This window comes from Sorex araneus, chromosome 4 (genome assembly GCF_027595985.1).
Source record: "Sorex araneus isolate mSorAra2 chromosome 4, mSorAra2.pri, whole genome shotgun sequence".
Classification (NCBI taxonomy): domain Eukaryota; kingdom Metazoa; phylum Chordata; class Mammalia; order Eulipotyphla; family Soricidae; genus Sorex; species Sorex araneus.
The window spans coordinates 25123565-25138330 of NC_073305.1; the positions used below are offsets into that span (position 1 = coordinate 25123565).

Consider the following 14766-nt stretch of genomic DNA (forward strand, 5'->3'; position numbering starts at 1 on the left):
TCTAATTAACTGAACACGTAAAACATATTCAATAATATTACTTATAAATTGTTACAAATACTAGAAAACTCCAAATGCCAATCATGGAAAGTATATTTAACCCATAATGTAAATGGAATAGTATTAACAATGATTTTTAGTCTTGAATCTCAAAGCAAACTTATCAAAGAAAAGATCTAGTGATTAGCAGCTGAAATAGCATCCACAGCATCCAGAAAGAAGAAATCACAGTCTCTTAAGAGTTCTAATGATTAAGTACATTAGGAAAAAGATAATGAATAACCGAGGAAATAGTAAGAATACAGTATACTGGCTAACAAGGAAAAAATAAGTGTAAGCAACAAGGAAACTGAGTACTAATAATATGCATTATCTACCTCAGAAGTATTAATGAGTTGGGCATTACCTGAATAGAACACCTTAACATAAAAAAATTAAACTTAAAATATACTTACGGATCAATAGAAACTTTAATACAAGTCATGTTCTTATCCCTCTGTTTATTGTCAGCTGCATTAACTGCAAAATTAAATATTCTGATGAGCAACTGCAGTTGTATAAATACAAAGCCAAATCCACATGTGCATCACTACTTAACAATTACATAAAAATGGCTAGTGAGATTTTTTATATAAAAATTCATCACACCAAATTAGTTATGTCTTTCTTCTACCATAAAACAAAAAGTGCTACAGTTTTAGTGCTATAGATTTATCTGGTAATATATAAATAAAGTAAATATCTGTATTTAACAACCTTTCCCAACTCTGAAAGTATTCCTAAACCAGGCCTAAGCCACTAAAAAAAGATTATGTTTTTAATATTGGTAGCAAATGTATTTTACCTAATCTTCGGTAAACTCATGCAATTGAAATAATATATTTATTATATTTGAATTATAAAGGCAAAGAACTTCCTTAGAGATCAAAATTCCACATACACTGTAATTGATAGTATGTCTATAATACATTACTCAGTGTCTCAATAAACCTCAACACAGTTGTCAGTGAAATTAAAATCAATCAATCAGGGGCTGGAGCAATAGCACAGCGGGTAGGGTGTTTGCCTTGCACTCGGCCGACCCGAGTTCGATTCCCAGGATCCTATATGGTCCCCCGAGCACTGGCAGGAGTAACTCCTGAGTGCATGAGCCAGGAGTAAACCCTGTGCATCACCGTGTATGACCCAAAATGCAAATAAATAAATAAATAAATAAATCATAAAAGAAATATGTTACTAATGAAGTGTGTAACCTAAAAGTAAAATCAGCTGGATTGTTGGGAAGCCAGAGTGAAAATTATAAATCATAATAACAACTCTCCTAATCTTTTCCCAAAGAACATCAAAATAGAGAGATTCTGCACTAATGAGGTGGCAAAGCATGGCAAAGCATACAATCTCTCAAAAGTCTTGGCTAAAAAAATCCCAGAGTGTAAGCACTGCCTAGGAGAGTCAATCAGGGAATACATGTTTTATTGTGATTTAATGTCATTTGGAGATGATGGATCTTTTAGAATAATGATAGCACAAATTTGGCTGCCCAGCAGAAATATCCAAGTTTTAGATGAAAAAGTTTTAAATGTCTTACGTACCTTAAGTTGATTGAACCCAGAAGGGTCAGACCCTACTGCCTTTGTTTTTAACATCCCCTCATATGCAACTGACAGTGATGTAAGAAACCCCAACTAATGGCACATATAAGACCACAGACCAACATATGCTTTCAGAGATGAGCAAACTTACACAAAAATACATAGAGAAATATCTGAGTATTTTATAAGCAATACCAACAACAATATCACTGCAAGTGATACCATTTTCTGAAAATGCATATTCATCTTAATTTTACACTGTAAACCTGACTTTAACCGTAAGGAACTATAATGACATTTAATAGAAAGGGCTGAATTTAAAAAAAAAATTTTTTTTGCTTTTTGGGTCACATCCAGTGATGCTCAGGGGTTACTCCAGGCTCTGCACTACTCCTGGCAGTGCTTGGGGGACTATATGGGATGCTGGGAATTGAACTTGGGTTGGCGTGTGCAAGGCAAATGCCCTACCCCCTGTACTATCACTCCAGGCCCCTGAATTAAAATTTAAGCAAGTACTCACCCAAAATTTCATCAAAGATCTTATATAATCCGGGCACAAATGTAACCTCTCTGCAATTCATTCCTACATCTTCATCATACACCCACATTACCTGCATTGAGACAAAAAATGTAAAACACATTTTTACTTGTCTCTAATACCAACTTTACAGAAGTACAAACTACATTCTGTCATTTATCTGTAAATACTAAGACCTCCAAAGTTAAAAAAAAATCACTTTAGTTGCAGTCAACTTCACTATTTACATGCAAATTCAATGACCTCAAAATTGAGAACTTGTTCATCTTATTTTATCTGTATCTTTTTCAGAGAGACAACTTTAATATAAGGCACCAAAAATTGACAAACAGCATTTAAATGTGAAAAAGCTTAACAAATAGTATTTAAATATGAAAAGACTACATTTACTTTATACTTTAGTTCATGCTATTTTTTTCTAACATCATAAGTATGGAATAAAATAATAAGAGCATAATATGGGGCCAATCAAGAATCAGGGACTCTGTCTCTTTTGCCAAGACATCAAAAATCAGATGGGCTGGACATGTAATGCGATTCAGAGACGACCGCTGGACAACAACTGGATTCCACAGGACGTCAAAAGACTGAGTGGCCGCCCACCAACGAGATGGTCAGACTTCTTCGTCAAAACCCTGCATGAATGGTTTGAGGCTCTTCCTGTTCCTGGATCGAGCAGATATCATTGGGCTACACTAGCACGCGACAGGGACAAATGGAGACATTACTGGCGCCCGCTCGAGCAAATCAAAGATCAACAGGAAAACAAGTGATACAAGTGATGGGGCCAGTGTGCCAGTACAATGGTTAGGGTGTTCGTTTTACACATGGCCCACCCGATTTGATCCCCAGTACTATATATGGACCCCAAAACCCTGAAAGAAATAATACCTGAGTGCAGAGCCAGGAGTAAGCCCTGAGCAGCACCAGGTAGGAGTGTGTGTGTGTATACATATATATGTATATACATATACATGGATATATAGATATATGAAAACAAAGAAACTTGGCTTTAAATTCCAGAACTTATTGGTTGAAAGATCTCAACAAGTTACTTAAATGTATTTAAAACTTCTGCTTTCTCCTCTGGTAATATATTTAAGTATATATATCTTATTATATATATATTTAAGTATATATATCTTATTACTATATATATATCTTATATATGTACTTTATATATAAGATATATATATAGTAAGCAATTAAAAAAACTCATAGTGTATATTATAAATTTAAAAATTTAAATTACAGCATGAATTTGAGGGGTTAAAAAGTTTAGGAGTAGGGAGATATTACAGAGGTTAGGCACATTATTTGCATGGTCCAGACCAAGGTTTGATCCTAGGCCACCGAAGCATCACTAGTTGTGGACCTGGAACCCCAAAGCAGTGCTTGGGAAGCCAAAAACAGAAAGAAAAAAAACCAGAGAGCACTATTTTATCCCATACTTCTTTCTTCTGGGATATTTTTTTTTCTTCCCTTTCTTTTTTTGGTTTTGGGCCACACGTGGTGGTGCTTGGGGGTTAGTCCTGTGGTATGCACTGCCAGGTCCAGGCCACTTGCTTGCAAAGCTTACTATCAACCAAATGAATTATCCATCTGAGTGTTGAGCTCCTAGATCACTCTCCTATTTTTTCATAACCATAAAAAAATAATATACAACCAGATCATCACAAAATTATTATCCAAAAGTATATACAGATACCTATATCCTAATTTCAATGTTTTAACAAATAATTACCTGTGTCAATGGCTCAACTGACCCAATGTATGTATCAGGACGAAGGAGAATGTGTTCAAGCTGGGTCTTTTTCTGATACACTCTTTCCACGGACAATTTCTTTGAAGAATCATTTTTGTTTGCAGTTTCTGACTCTTCTTTTTTTGCAGCATTGTTCTGATCAAAAAGAGTCTAAAATTAACCAAAAAATCCAATTTAAATAATCTCCCAAGGGGTAAACTAAAATGTATGTGGACACATGTCACGGGCTTTCTTCTAAATTTAAAAAGTACGAGTGAAGAATCCTGGCCAGTGGGCAATGCAACACTGAAGAATGCTCCGGGCCCCAAACTGAGCCAGGTGTGCCCAGATAGAGGAGGTGCAGTCTCCCAGCCTTCTCCAGATGGAATCCCAGTGACCATGAGCTTCTACAAGCATGGCTGCAATATGTGGGGACAAGGACTATTTCCCCGAACGGCATGGGGGGGGGGGCACTAGAACCCGGAAGTTCCATCCTGGCCTCCATCCTGGCCTCCAGCCTGCCTCTGACCCAGAAGTCACGCCCTCAACCTGAACCCAGCACCATCTTGCCACACTCAGCAGTGAAGAATCCTGGCCAGCGGGCAACGTAACACAGGAGAATGCTTCGGGCCCCAAACCGAGCCGATATCACTGGGGTGCCCCATATGGAGGAGGTGCAGTCTCCCCACCTTCTCCAGATGGAATCCCGGCGACCATGAGCTTCTACAAGCATGACTCCGGTATGTGGGGACCAGAACTATTTCTCCAAACTGCTCGGCCACACGACTTTTCTTGATTTACAAAGTGAGCAATGGAAAATAGATGATCTAGCATCTGCCCCTAAAAGGCAGGCTTGAACAGTGGTGTTGAATATCCAAGCAAAATATAATGCCCAAATCCATAGAGAGAGCCCCAGAGGCACACAAACCAATTTTGGAAACCAGGGGTTTCTTGCAGAAATGCCTCCAGACTGTGAACTAAGCTACGGCCCCATGCCGCCCTGGGAGGGAAAAGGCTTTTCCTTTTGGCGGCGGTGGCATGGCAAATGCCATCTTCCAGAGCCCATTGGATGGAGGTACGAGTTTGCAGTGACGGGGCACATGGGAAAACTCAGGATGGGGGGGAGGAGGTACTGGTGCTGCTCCCCGCCCAGATGAGACCCTGGCAGTTGCCCACAAATGGCTCCTTCGCTCCTGAACAGCCACGATCTCAGAGGCACACAAACCAATTTCGGAACCCAGTGGCTTCTGGCAGAAATCACTCTGGACTTAGTTACTAAAACACCAAAAACCCCAAATCATATGCTCTTTATTATCAGCAATAGAAAACAAATTATCAAATGATGCCTTTTCGGCAGGTCTGATTGTTGGAGGAAAATTCCGAATAATAATAGTGGGTTTTCTGTCGAAACACTGAATCTAATCAAAGTAAAGAGAGTGTAAAGTGAAAATCATCTGCCACACAGGCAGGGTTGGAGGTGGGATGGGGGGTATACTGGGGTTCTTGGTGGTGGACTATGTGCACTGGTGAAGGGATGGGTGTTTGATCATTGTATGACTGAGACTTAAACCTGGAAGCTTTGTAACTGTTCTCACGGTGATTCAATAAAAAAATTTAAAAAAAAAAAACCCACAATTTATTTTCCCCTAAAGTTGTGGAGACTTCAGTATTTGCAATAAATAAATCAAGTAGAATATGAAAAAATTAATCAATCAATTTAAAAAGTACATCTTTCAGAGGGACAGACATAGAAAGATTGCACTCATCTGTGGAATATAAAATGGCAGAGTAGGAGACTAATACCCAAGAATAGTAGTATATAATACCAGGAGGTTGGCTCCATGGCTTGGAAGCTAGCCTCACAAGCTGGGAGAAAGTCATCCCAGATAGAGAAGGGAGCACCAAGTAAAATGTGATTGGAAATCCCAAGCGGGGAGGGAGATGCATGCTGAAAGTAGACTAGAGGCTGAACAAGATGACCACTCAATACCCCTACTGCAAACCACAACACCCAAAAGGAGAGAGAGAGAACAAATTGGAATGCTCTGCCACAGAGGCGGAGCGGGGTGGGGGGATAGGATGGGGGGTGGGAGGGATACTGGGTTCATAAGTGGTGGAGAATGGACACTGGTGGAGGGATGGGTTCTCAAACATTGCATGAGAGAAAAACAAGCACAAAAATGTGTGAATCTGTAACTGTACCCTCACTGTGACTAACCAATTAAAAAATAAATTATTTTTTAAAAGTACATCTTTCAGGCTCACTGATTATTAAATACCAAAGAGATCAGAGGTTCATATCCTGACAGTCTAGTTCCTTGTATAATAGTGTGGAACCACTGTTTCCACAGAGGAAAAAAAAAAAATGGAGGCAGACACACACAGAGTTATATACTGGAACAGCCTTATCTATCCAATCCATAAATAGAAATACCAGATTAATTTTTCATTCCCCAAAACTTCCCAAGGATTGTGAGCTCTGTTCTGATGATAGGCTAACAATGATTATACTTTGCTGCAGGGACTGCGGAAGTTTTCAGATTTAATTTCATATCATAAAGCTCTGGAGATTAAAGAACAAAAAAAGAAACCAAGAAAAAATAGTAACATATGTAGTTAGAACATACTGATATAACTGAGAATACTAAGCATGATTTGTGAACTCTTACATTCCATAATGACAGAAACTCCTAACATATCAGCTCTAGTGCCTCAATACTCAGGCGCCCTATGATTCCAGATTTTCAGCCAGTCCAAGAAAACTGAGGTTGGTGAACCTAATTCAGACCATTTTTTAAAAAGATAAGGGTTCCAGATTCAAATTCCTAAGTTCAAGCAATTTCCCTGTCTTCTTAATAGTAGAGAAGACACCTTTCTCCATCTGCATCCTACGCTGCAAATACAATATTCCACTTTAAAAAATAAAGTAATATGATGGCCTTTTCAGAATTCAAACACAGTCCAACACAACTCCAACCTATGACCCAATGAAAATTAACATTTAACTTATAGGTCTTTAAATTTTAGTATGAACAACAAAGAGGCTTTGTATTCGCACAAGCAACATACCATTTCGTTTAAGTTTCAACACATTATACTGAGTAGATATTTTCTCTGAAGATAACATATAGATAGCTCACAGACACTTCAAAAAATATTCAGTGTGGGGCTGGAGCAATAGTATAGCGGGTAGGGCGTTTGCCTTGCACGCGGCCGACCCAGGATCAATTCCCAGCATCTCATATGGTCCCCCGAGCACCACCAGGAATGATTCCTATGTGCAAAGCCAGGAGGAACCCCTGAGCATTGCTGGGTGTTAACCAAAAAGCAAAAAAAAAAAAAACAAAAAAAAAAAACTTTATTTACTAGGGAAGTACACATCAAAACCAGAGTTCTGACTTCAAACCCATATATGGCCCATACCAAAAAGACTGAGAACAGTAAATGTTGCCAAAATAATGTGGACAAAAGGGTACTCTCTACACACACAGTGGGAATGTAAACTGGTATAGGCAACAGTATAGGGAATCCTTAAAATAAAAAATCGAGATTCCATACAATAACACTCTTACACATTCATGAAAAAATAAAAAAATTCAAGTCAAAAAGTACTTGCCATCCCTATGTTCTTAGCATTATTCATTATAGCCAAAATAAGGAATTAACCTAAATGCCCGTCAATAGATGACGACAAAGAAGCTGTCGTATTATACTCAGTGGACTACTACTCAGCAGTTTTAAAAAAATGAGATCATGTCTTTGGAACAATCTGGTTGGAAATTGAGGTGATTCTACTTAGTGAAATAAAGTCAGGGGGTGAAAGACAATTGCCAGATGGTTCATTCGCATGCAGAATATAAATAACCAAAGTACACAAACAGGCAAAACATAACAAAAAATAACTCTTAGATTATGTGACAAAAAACAATGGTTGCCAGAGGGAGAGGGAAGGAGACTGGCAGGAATACACTGAGTGACTCGTTTTGATTGTGTAAAAGCACTAGAACTTTGGTGGAGTGTGCAGTGTGTGCAGAGCTGTGAAGTTCTATTTCATGAAACTGTATTGTACGCTAAAAGGTAGGCAAATAAATTTGAAGTAAAGAAAAGATATAAAAATAAAAGCATATCACTATGCAGTCTTTAATTGTATGCTTAAAATCAAACTGCATTACTGAGTCCTCAGGACAAAAACTGAATATACAAACCTTACAGAAACCCAAATGTTATATACTTCCAATGCCACAAAATACTCTTCCAAATAAAGTTAAAGACATTTAATACTTCCATATGAATTACTACAAATAATTCATTTTCCTAGATTTTAAACACCATTCTTTTATTGATATGGCTGTTCATTAATAATCCTTACAGCCAATTAAAAATAGTTTTGAACAAAAGAAAATAATTCTGGCTCATAAAATGTTCATATAATACTTCTGACAGTAGTGACATGATGATTTTTTTTGGCAAGAAATTTCTCACTTCAAAATTACTAGATAACTGCCAAATTTCTAATCACATTCCTTATTTTTTTCATGATGAGATGATGAATTCATAAAAATCTAACAATATAAACAACTGAATTTTTAAATGGATCTTCAGAATACTTAGGATAAACATTTCAATAACAAAGCTCACAATGTTAAGTACTTCTAGATAATAAATGCTAGAGATAGCTAGGGATGTGGATTAGCAATAGAGCTATTTCCTTGCATGCATGAGGCCCTGGGATCAGTTCCTGGCACTGCAAAATTATATGCTAGAGAATCAAAGGTGAGTAGCTTTTTGCCATTAACTGGGATAGAAAGATCATATAGGGATTAAGGAACTTGCCATGCATGTAGTCCACTGGTTTGATCCCCAAGCACTGCCAGGGGTGTCCCCTGACCACAGGGCCAGAAGCAGACCCTAAGCAGCTATCTTCAAGTGCGGCCAAACAAAACAAAACATTAACTTAGAATTATCTGCAACCAAATTTCTGGCATGAGGTCAGAAATTTATAATAACCACGCAAGTTAAAGACTTTCCTATCTCAGTCTTTTACTCCAAAATACATTCCATTTAGTGAAATTGTATCTTTCAATGCTGGGATTAAATCCAAAACTTCACACAAGGTCTGCACACCACTAAGCTACATTCCCAGACTCTAAAATGGAAAGTATTTTTTAAGATCAGATCAGACAGAAACCCCTAATTTTGGCTTCATTTGGTTAGTTTTTTTGGTTTGGTTTGGTTTTGAGTGCTCAGGCATCACTCTTTGTGGGGTCGGGTGACCATATTAGGTACAAGAGATCAAACCCAGGTAGGCCACATGCAAGGCAAATGCCCTATCCACTGTATCTCTTCAGTCCCACTAACTTCTGCATTTGGACATGAGAGTTACAATGAACTCGAGTGACACATAGTTAGGAAAACTGGCCAAGTGCTTCTCATGACTTTTTCAAAAATTTACAACTTTTTCTACATCCTCTTACAACCAATCTCTTCCTCTTCCTCCTAAGTAGATACACAAAAATGAAGAATTATTTGATGGCACTTACCAGAGCCTACCAAGTTCAAAAACTGTCATTCTAATCAGGATAAGATCTCAAAAAATTAGAGAACATGTAAAGTGTAGTTGGTTCTGTCAGATCATTGCTTATAATTTTATTTAAACTGTTTCAGCATTAAAAAATAAGTTTGACAAACTGCTTAAAACAATCGCACAGCGGGTAAGGCGTTTGCCTTGCACGTGGCCAACCCGGGTTCAGTTCCTCCGTCCCTCTTTCGGAGAGCTCAGCAAGCTACAGAGAGTATCCTGGCCGCACAGCAGAGCCTGGGAAGCACCCCAAAGTGAGGTGCAGTCAATATGCCAAAAAAAGTAACAGTTAACAAAACAGTAACAAAACAGTAACAACAAGTCTCACAATGGAGACGTTACTGGTGCCTGCTGGAGCAAACTGAAGAACAACGGGAGGGCAGTGCAGTGCAGTGCATGTTTTCCTAAATATCGCAACAGATATTAAGTAAAGAAAAATGAATACTATTCATGAATAAAGGTCATAGAAAGAGGTCAGAAAGAGAGAATACTGGAAGTATGCTTGGCTGCATGCAACCAACCAAGCCCAGTTCAAACCCTGGCACTGCATATGGTCCTCTGAGTACTGTCAGGGTTCACTTTTCAGCACAAAGCCAGGAACAGTTCCAGGGTATACCATATGTGGCCCAATCATTCCCACAACAAAGGGGTCAGGGAGACCACTCAAAGAAACAGAGTGTATGACTGGCATGTGGAAGTCTCAGGTACAATCCCTGACACAGGCACCAGCACTGTGTGGTCCCCAGCACCACCAGGAGTAATCCCAGAGCATCAAGCGTGGAGCAGCCACAGTCACAAAAGAATAATGAAAAGGATTAAGGGACATAAAAATGCCACCTGTTTTGAGACATTTTGTAGATATTTCAAATAAACTTTTTTACAGTTCTGGGGATCAAACCCAGGGCCTCAAACATGCAAGGTAAGTACTCTATCGCTGAACTATATCCTCAGTCAATAAACTCAATTATGATACTAAATAATTCCTAAAACATCATATAAACCTTTAAATCTGGCTATCTCACTGAGTAATTTTCTGTTGTACTAAAAATATTTTAATTATTAACTTCTAGTGCTATAACTTATATGCTGAAATTAAGATAATAAAGGTAAGCTATTCGTTTAAAAGGACTTTATTGTTAAAAGTATATGTAGTAAAAATCAAAGTATTTTCAGATGTTTATTCTCATTAGGAAAAGTTATATATAGAACAGGAGAGATAAGGAGTTCGCCTTGCATGCAACTAATCCTGGTTCAAGCCCCCACACCAAGTACTACCAAGGATCACTCCTGAGCAGAGCCAGGAACAGCGCCTGAGTTCCACTAGATTTGGCTGAAACACCCTCTCAGATTAAATGCAATATAAGCATTCATAGAAAAAAAATAAGTAAAGCTCAAGATTATAATAAAATTAAACTGTGAAAAATAGAACTATATGTCATTTTTATTTCTTCTGGTCTGTCTTCTAATTTTCTGCAATGAACACATACCTAAAGTATCTGGTTTTGGGGGGAGGGGCACATCCAGTGACGTGACGCTCAGACCTTACTCCTGACTGCACTGAGTAATCAGTCCTGGTGAGGATTGGGGTGCCAGGGTCAATCCTGGGTCAGCAGAGTGCAAAGCAAGCACCCTACCCGCCCCGTACTATGGTACTATTGCACTAGAACTTATACTTTCTCTAATGTTTGCTTCTCCTTATTTGTTTTGCAGTGCTGGTGATCAAACACGTGATCGCAGCCATGCGGCTATCACTGAGCCACATCCTTATCCTGGCAAGTTTATTAGCCCAGATATGTGAAAACATAATTAAAGCTACAGTAAAATAGAACGTTTTCTGGAAACACCGCCACACCACCCACTCCCGCCTTCTGGAAGCCCCAAAAGTCCCATCCACCACCCATGTCTGCCACCTTGTCTACTGTTTGGCCCAGACCATAGATCTGTAAAGTTCTGGACCTACCAGCCATGCAACACCTCCTGAAAGCAACAAAATGCTTAATAAATTCTTTGACAAGGCTTACCAACCCTGCAATCTGATATAACCATTTAGAAAATAAATTTATTTTCTAGTTCTATTCATATTCATATTGCAACTTTGTGATCAATTTTAATCCTATAACTGTATCAACAGTTGCCACATTTTTTTCTACATTAAATAAAAATTTGTTTAAATAAAGAAACAGAATGTTTTTACTAAAGATTTACACCTCCTTATTCTACAATCTCAACTTTCTCACTAAAACCTAGGCAAAAAGGTAAGTGAACTTAAAATAAGCAAAGGCAGGTAGCATTGGCAGAGAAGAAAAGCAAAAATTAAACTTGCAGTCAGATGGCCTTTACTATTCCATTATAAACAAAATGGTAGTTTGCTGTTTGCTGACTCACTAGCAGCTCACTAGAGAAATTTCTCTCCTGAGAAACTTATAGTTTTTTTCTGACAGACACTTGGAAAAATATTTTTTTCCAGCTACTGTTTATTAGTATAAAATTACCCCCTAGTGATATCCAAGCTGCTAAATAATCAAAATCTAGGGGGAAAGCAAAAGGGCAACTACCCCTTATCCCCAACACAGGTGTGAATGCATACACCAATGAACCAGACCAGAAATGTCAAACAAGGAAACTGCTGATCACCTTCCCTCCAGATGTAATAGCAACCATCTTTATCCTGGGGAAGAGAGAGGGGAGAAGACTTCCTTTTTGTCTTCTGAGCTGGTCAAGCATGTAGCTCAGAGGCAGAGCACTTGCCTTGCATATATGAGGCCTTAAAATCAATCTTCCTCCTCCCCATCACACACACACACACACAGTAGTTATTCAGTCTTAATAGTGGCTGATAACATTCAGAAATTAACTCAAGAAACTAGTTTGAAAAAAACTTGCAAACTCTCAATCCCAAAGGTGATAATTGAATAATAAATAATTGATACCACTAGAATAAAAGAATTATGTTCATTTTAAAAATTAAGAAGGAATCTTTTGATTCCAAATAAATGATTTAAATCTTTATTATTTTTATAGTCATAGTAGTCAGATATTTCATAGTAAAGTTATTGTACTAAGCTCTCCACATTGAATGAAAATTAACAATATGCCCTTAAAATAATAAATTCCTAATAACATTCTTAATAAATTTTCAGCAAGATTTTACAAAGTAAATTTTTGTAAAATTTACTCTGAATCTTAATTTCTTTGTGCGGTCATCTTTATTAATACATCAAATCAGAAATAAAAGCATTTTCATTACCGCATAAAACTAAAGAAAATGAAGAAATCTAAAGATAATAAAAAGTAAAATAAAAACCCCATATTCAGATAATGTCCATACATCTAAAAAATGTTTTAGATCTATTCTTTGTGATATACAAATATGATTATGCCATAATAGGTTTTTCAGTTCAAAAGTTGACTGACAAATTCATTCTTTTTTTTTTTTTTTAATTTTTAGGCCACAACTGGCCATGCTCAGAGATCATAAGGGGATGCAGGGGATCAGAGAGTGAACTTGTGTTGGTCACATACAAGGTGAGTGTAACTGTCCCTCTGACCCCTAACAAATTTAAACAATGCACTGTTTGGGACTTTTAAACTATAACAAAAATATAAATATATATAAAATATATTTTAATATGAATATTTGTCATAGCATTTTTACAATATAGCTAACTCCTATTATTGTGTAAAATAAATTTCATAGGTATCCAAGACTCAATTTTTATCAAGAGTATTTCTTGACCACAATAAAAAAAAATTCTAATAAAAACAACAACAAAAATATTTTTCCAGAATGAGTATGTACCAAGATCATCCTGTAAAAAGGAAGACTCTTCCATGCACAGAGCTGTCACCTACGATAGAGCATTTGGGGCAGTCATCCACAGTTCCTGCTTCTCTGTGGAAGAATTGAATCACTGCCAAAGAGGGGAGTAGAGATGATTTGCCAGTTGGTGCTAAAAAAGGAAGTGTCACCCATTGACATAAACAGCACAGAAATCTCACCATCACCAAGCCAACCAGAGAGGACTGGTGAGAGACCAGCAACAAGGCCCTTCTATTTTCTATACGCCCTCCCCCCCATGCAACACACACACACACACACACACACACACACACACACACGAGATTTTACATGTCCCTTCTGCAACATTTCCTCCCCTTCTTCCTCAAAGATGTCATGCTTTGATTTTTGGTTTAGCCATCTATGCCTTCAAAAAATGGAGAAGGGCATATTAACAAATCATTTTTTATAAGGAAGAGATAGGGATAGCTCAGTGGTAGAGAAACAACCTTACATGTATCAGAGGCCATGAGTCCCATCTCCAGCACTGGCCCACACGCTGAGTTTGAGGGCACTACACATAGAATCCCCTGTATCACAACAAAGCGTATAATTTTGGAGCACTCAGTCAAGTGTGTGTGTGAGCACAGCTAAAAAAGCATTCAAGTCCTGGAGAGCACCACAACTCTCTCCAAAAAAAACTAAGAGTGGTCAAGTACTCACTCAATCAAATGGGTGAGCCCGGTGAGTACTACAGCCAAGTGTGCTCCAGTCGTAACAGCAACAATAAATTACAACAAAGGAAAGGGGAGGAGAAGAAAAACATTTTTTCATCTGCGCTCTACCAGAAACGTCCTTCCAAACCAAAGCATAAGAGAAGTAGAAGATGAGGTATACTTGACATCATAAAAAAATGCTTGGGGGTGGGGAGGTCAGAGATAGCAGGGTAAGGCATTTGCTTTGACCCCCAACACACATGGTCCCGGGAGTATCACCAGGAGTGAGTCCTGAGCACAGATCCTGAGTTTAATTCCTGACACCACATTTTAAAAGGGGGAGGGAGAAGGCGCTAGTGTAACAGTACAGCTAGTAGAGTGCTTTATCTTGCACAAAGCCAACCTGAGCTCAATCCTTGGCATCCCATATGGTCCCGGGAGGTCCATCAGGGGTAATTCCAGGAGTTATCCCGGAGGACCACCAGATGTGACCCAAAAACAAACAAAAAAAAATTTTAATATGAAATTTTCAAAAAAAAAGTGCTGGGATCTGAGGGATAGTTCAGTGGGGAAAAAAAAAAATTAAAAGACCTGCACATTAGATTCCAAGTTTGATGCCACTGCCACCTGTGGCTTTGCTGTCTGGGAGCCCCAATACTGTCAAACAGAGTTTTCAGTCTTTGACATTAAAAGCAGGTGTGTGCAACCCTGGCACCACAATAACAAAGGGAAGGGGAAATGCTTAAATACACACAGTGAGAATTAAAATATGGCTTGCAGGGTCAGAGAGCCCAAGAGGCCAGAAAGATGCTTGATAGGC

At 38.2% G+C, this 14766-nt stretch overlaps 1 protein-coding gene across 2 annotated transcripts in view; it reads right to left on the bottom strand.

Moving 5' to 3' along the window:
- TOP2B (DNA topoisomerase II beta) overlaps positions 1-14766 on the bottom strand; it is a 75964-nt gene that overhangs the window by 52176 nt on the left and 9022 nt on the right. The window contains exons 2-4 of one of the 2 annotated variants that reach the window (XM_055137268.1): positions 3875-4030; positions 2113-2203; positions 456-519 (exon numbers count right to left, since the gene is read on the bottom strand). In XM_055137268.1, coding sequence (XP_054993243.1) covers positions 456-519; positions 2113-2203; positions 3875-4030 — 311 coding nt within the window. Of the gene's footprint in view, positions 1-455; positions 520-2112; positions 2204-3874; positions 4046-14766 lie in introns of both variants that reach the window. The other variant, XM_055137267.1, reaches the window with a different exon arrangement.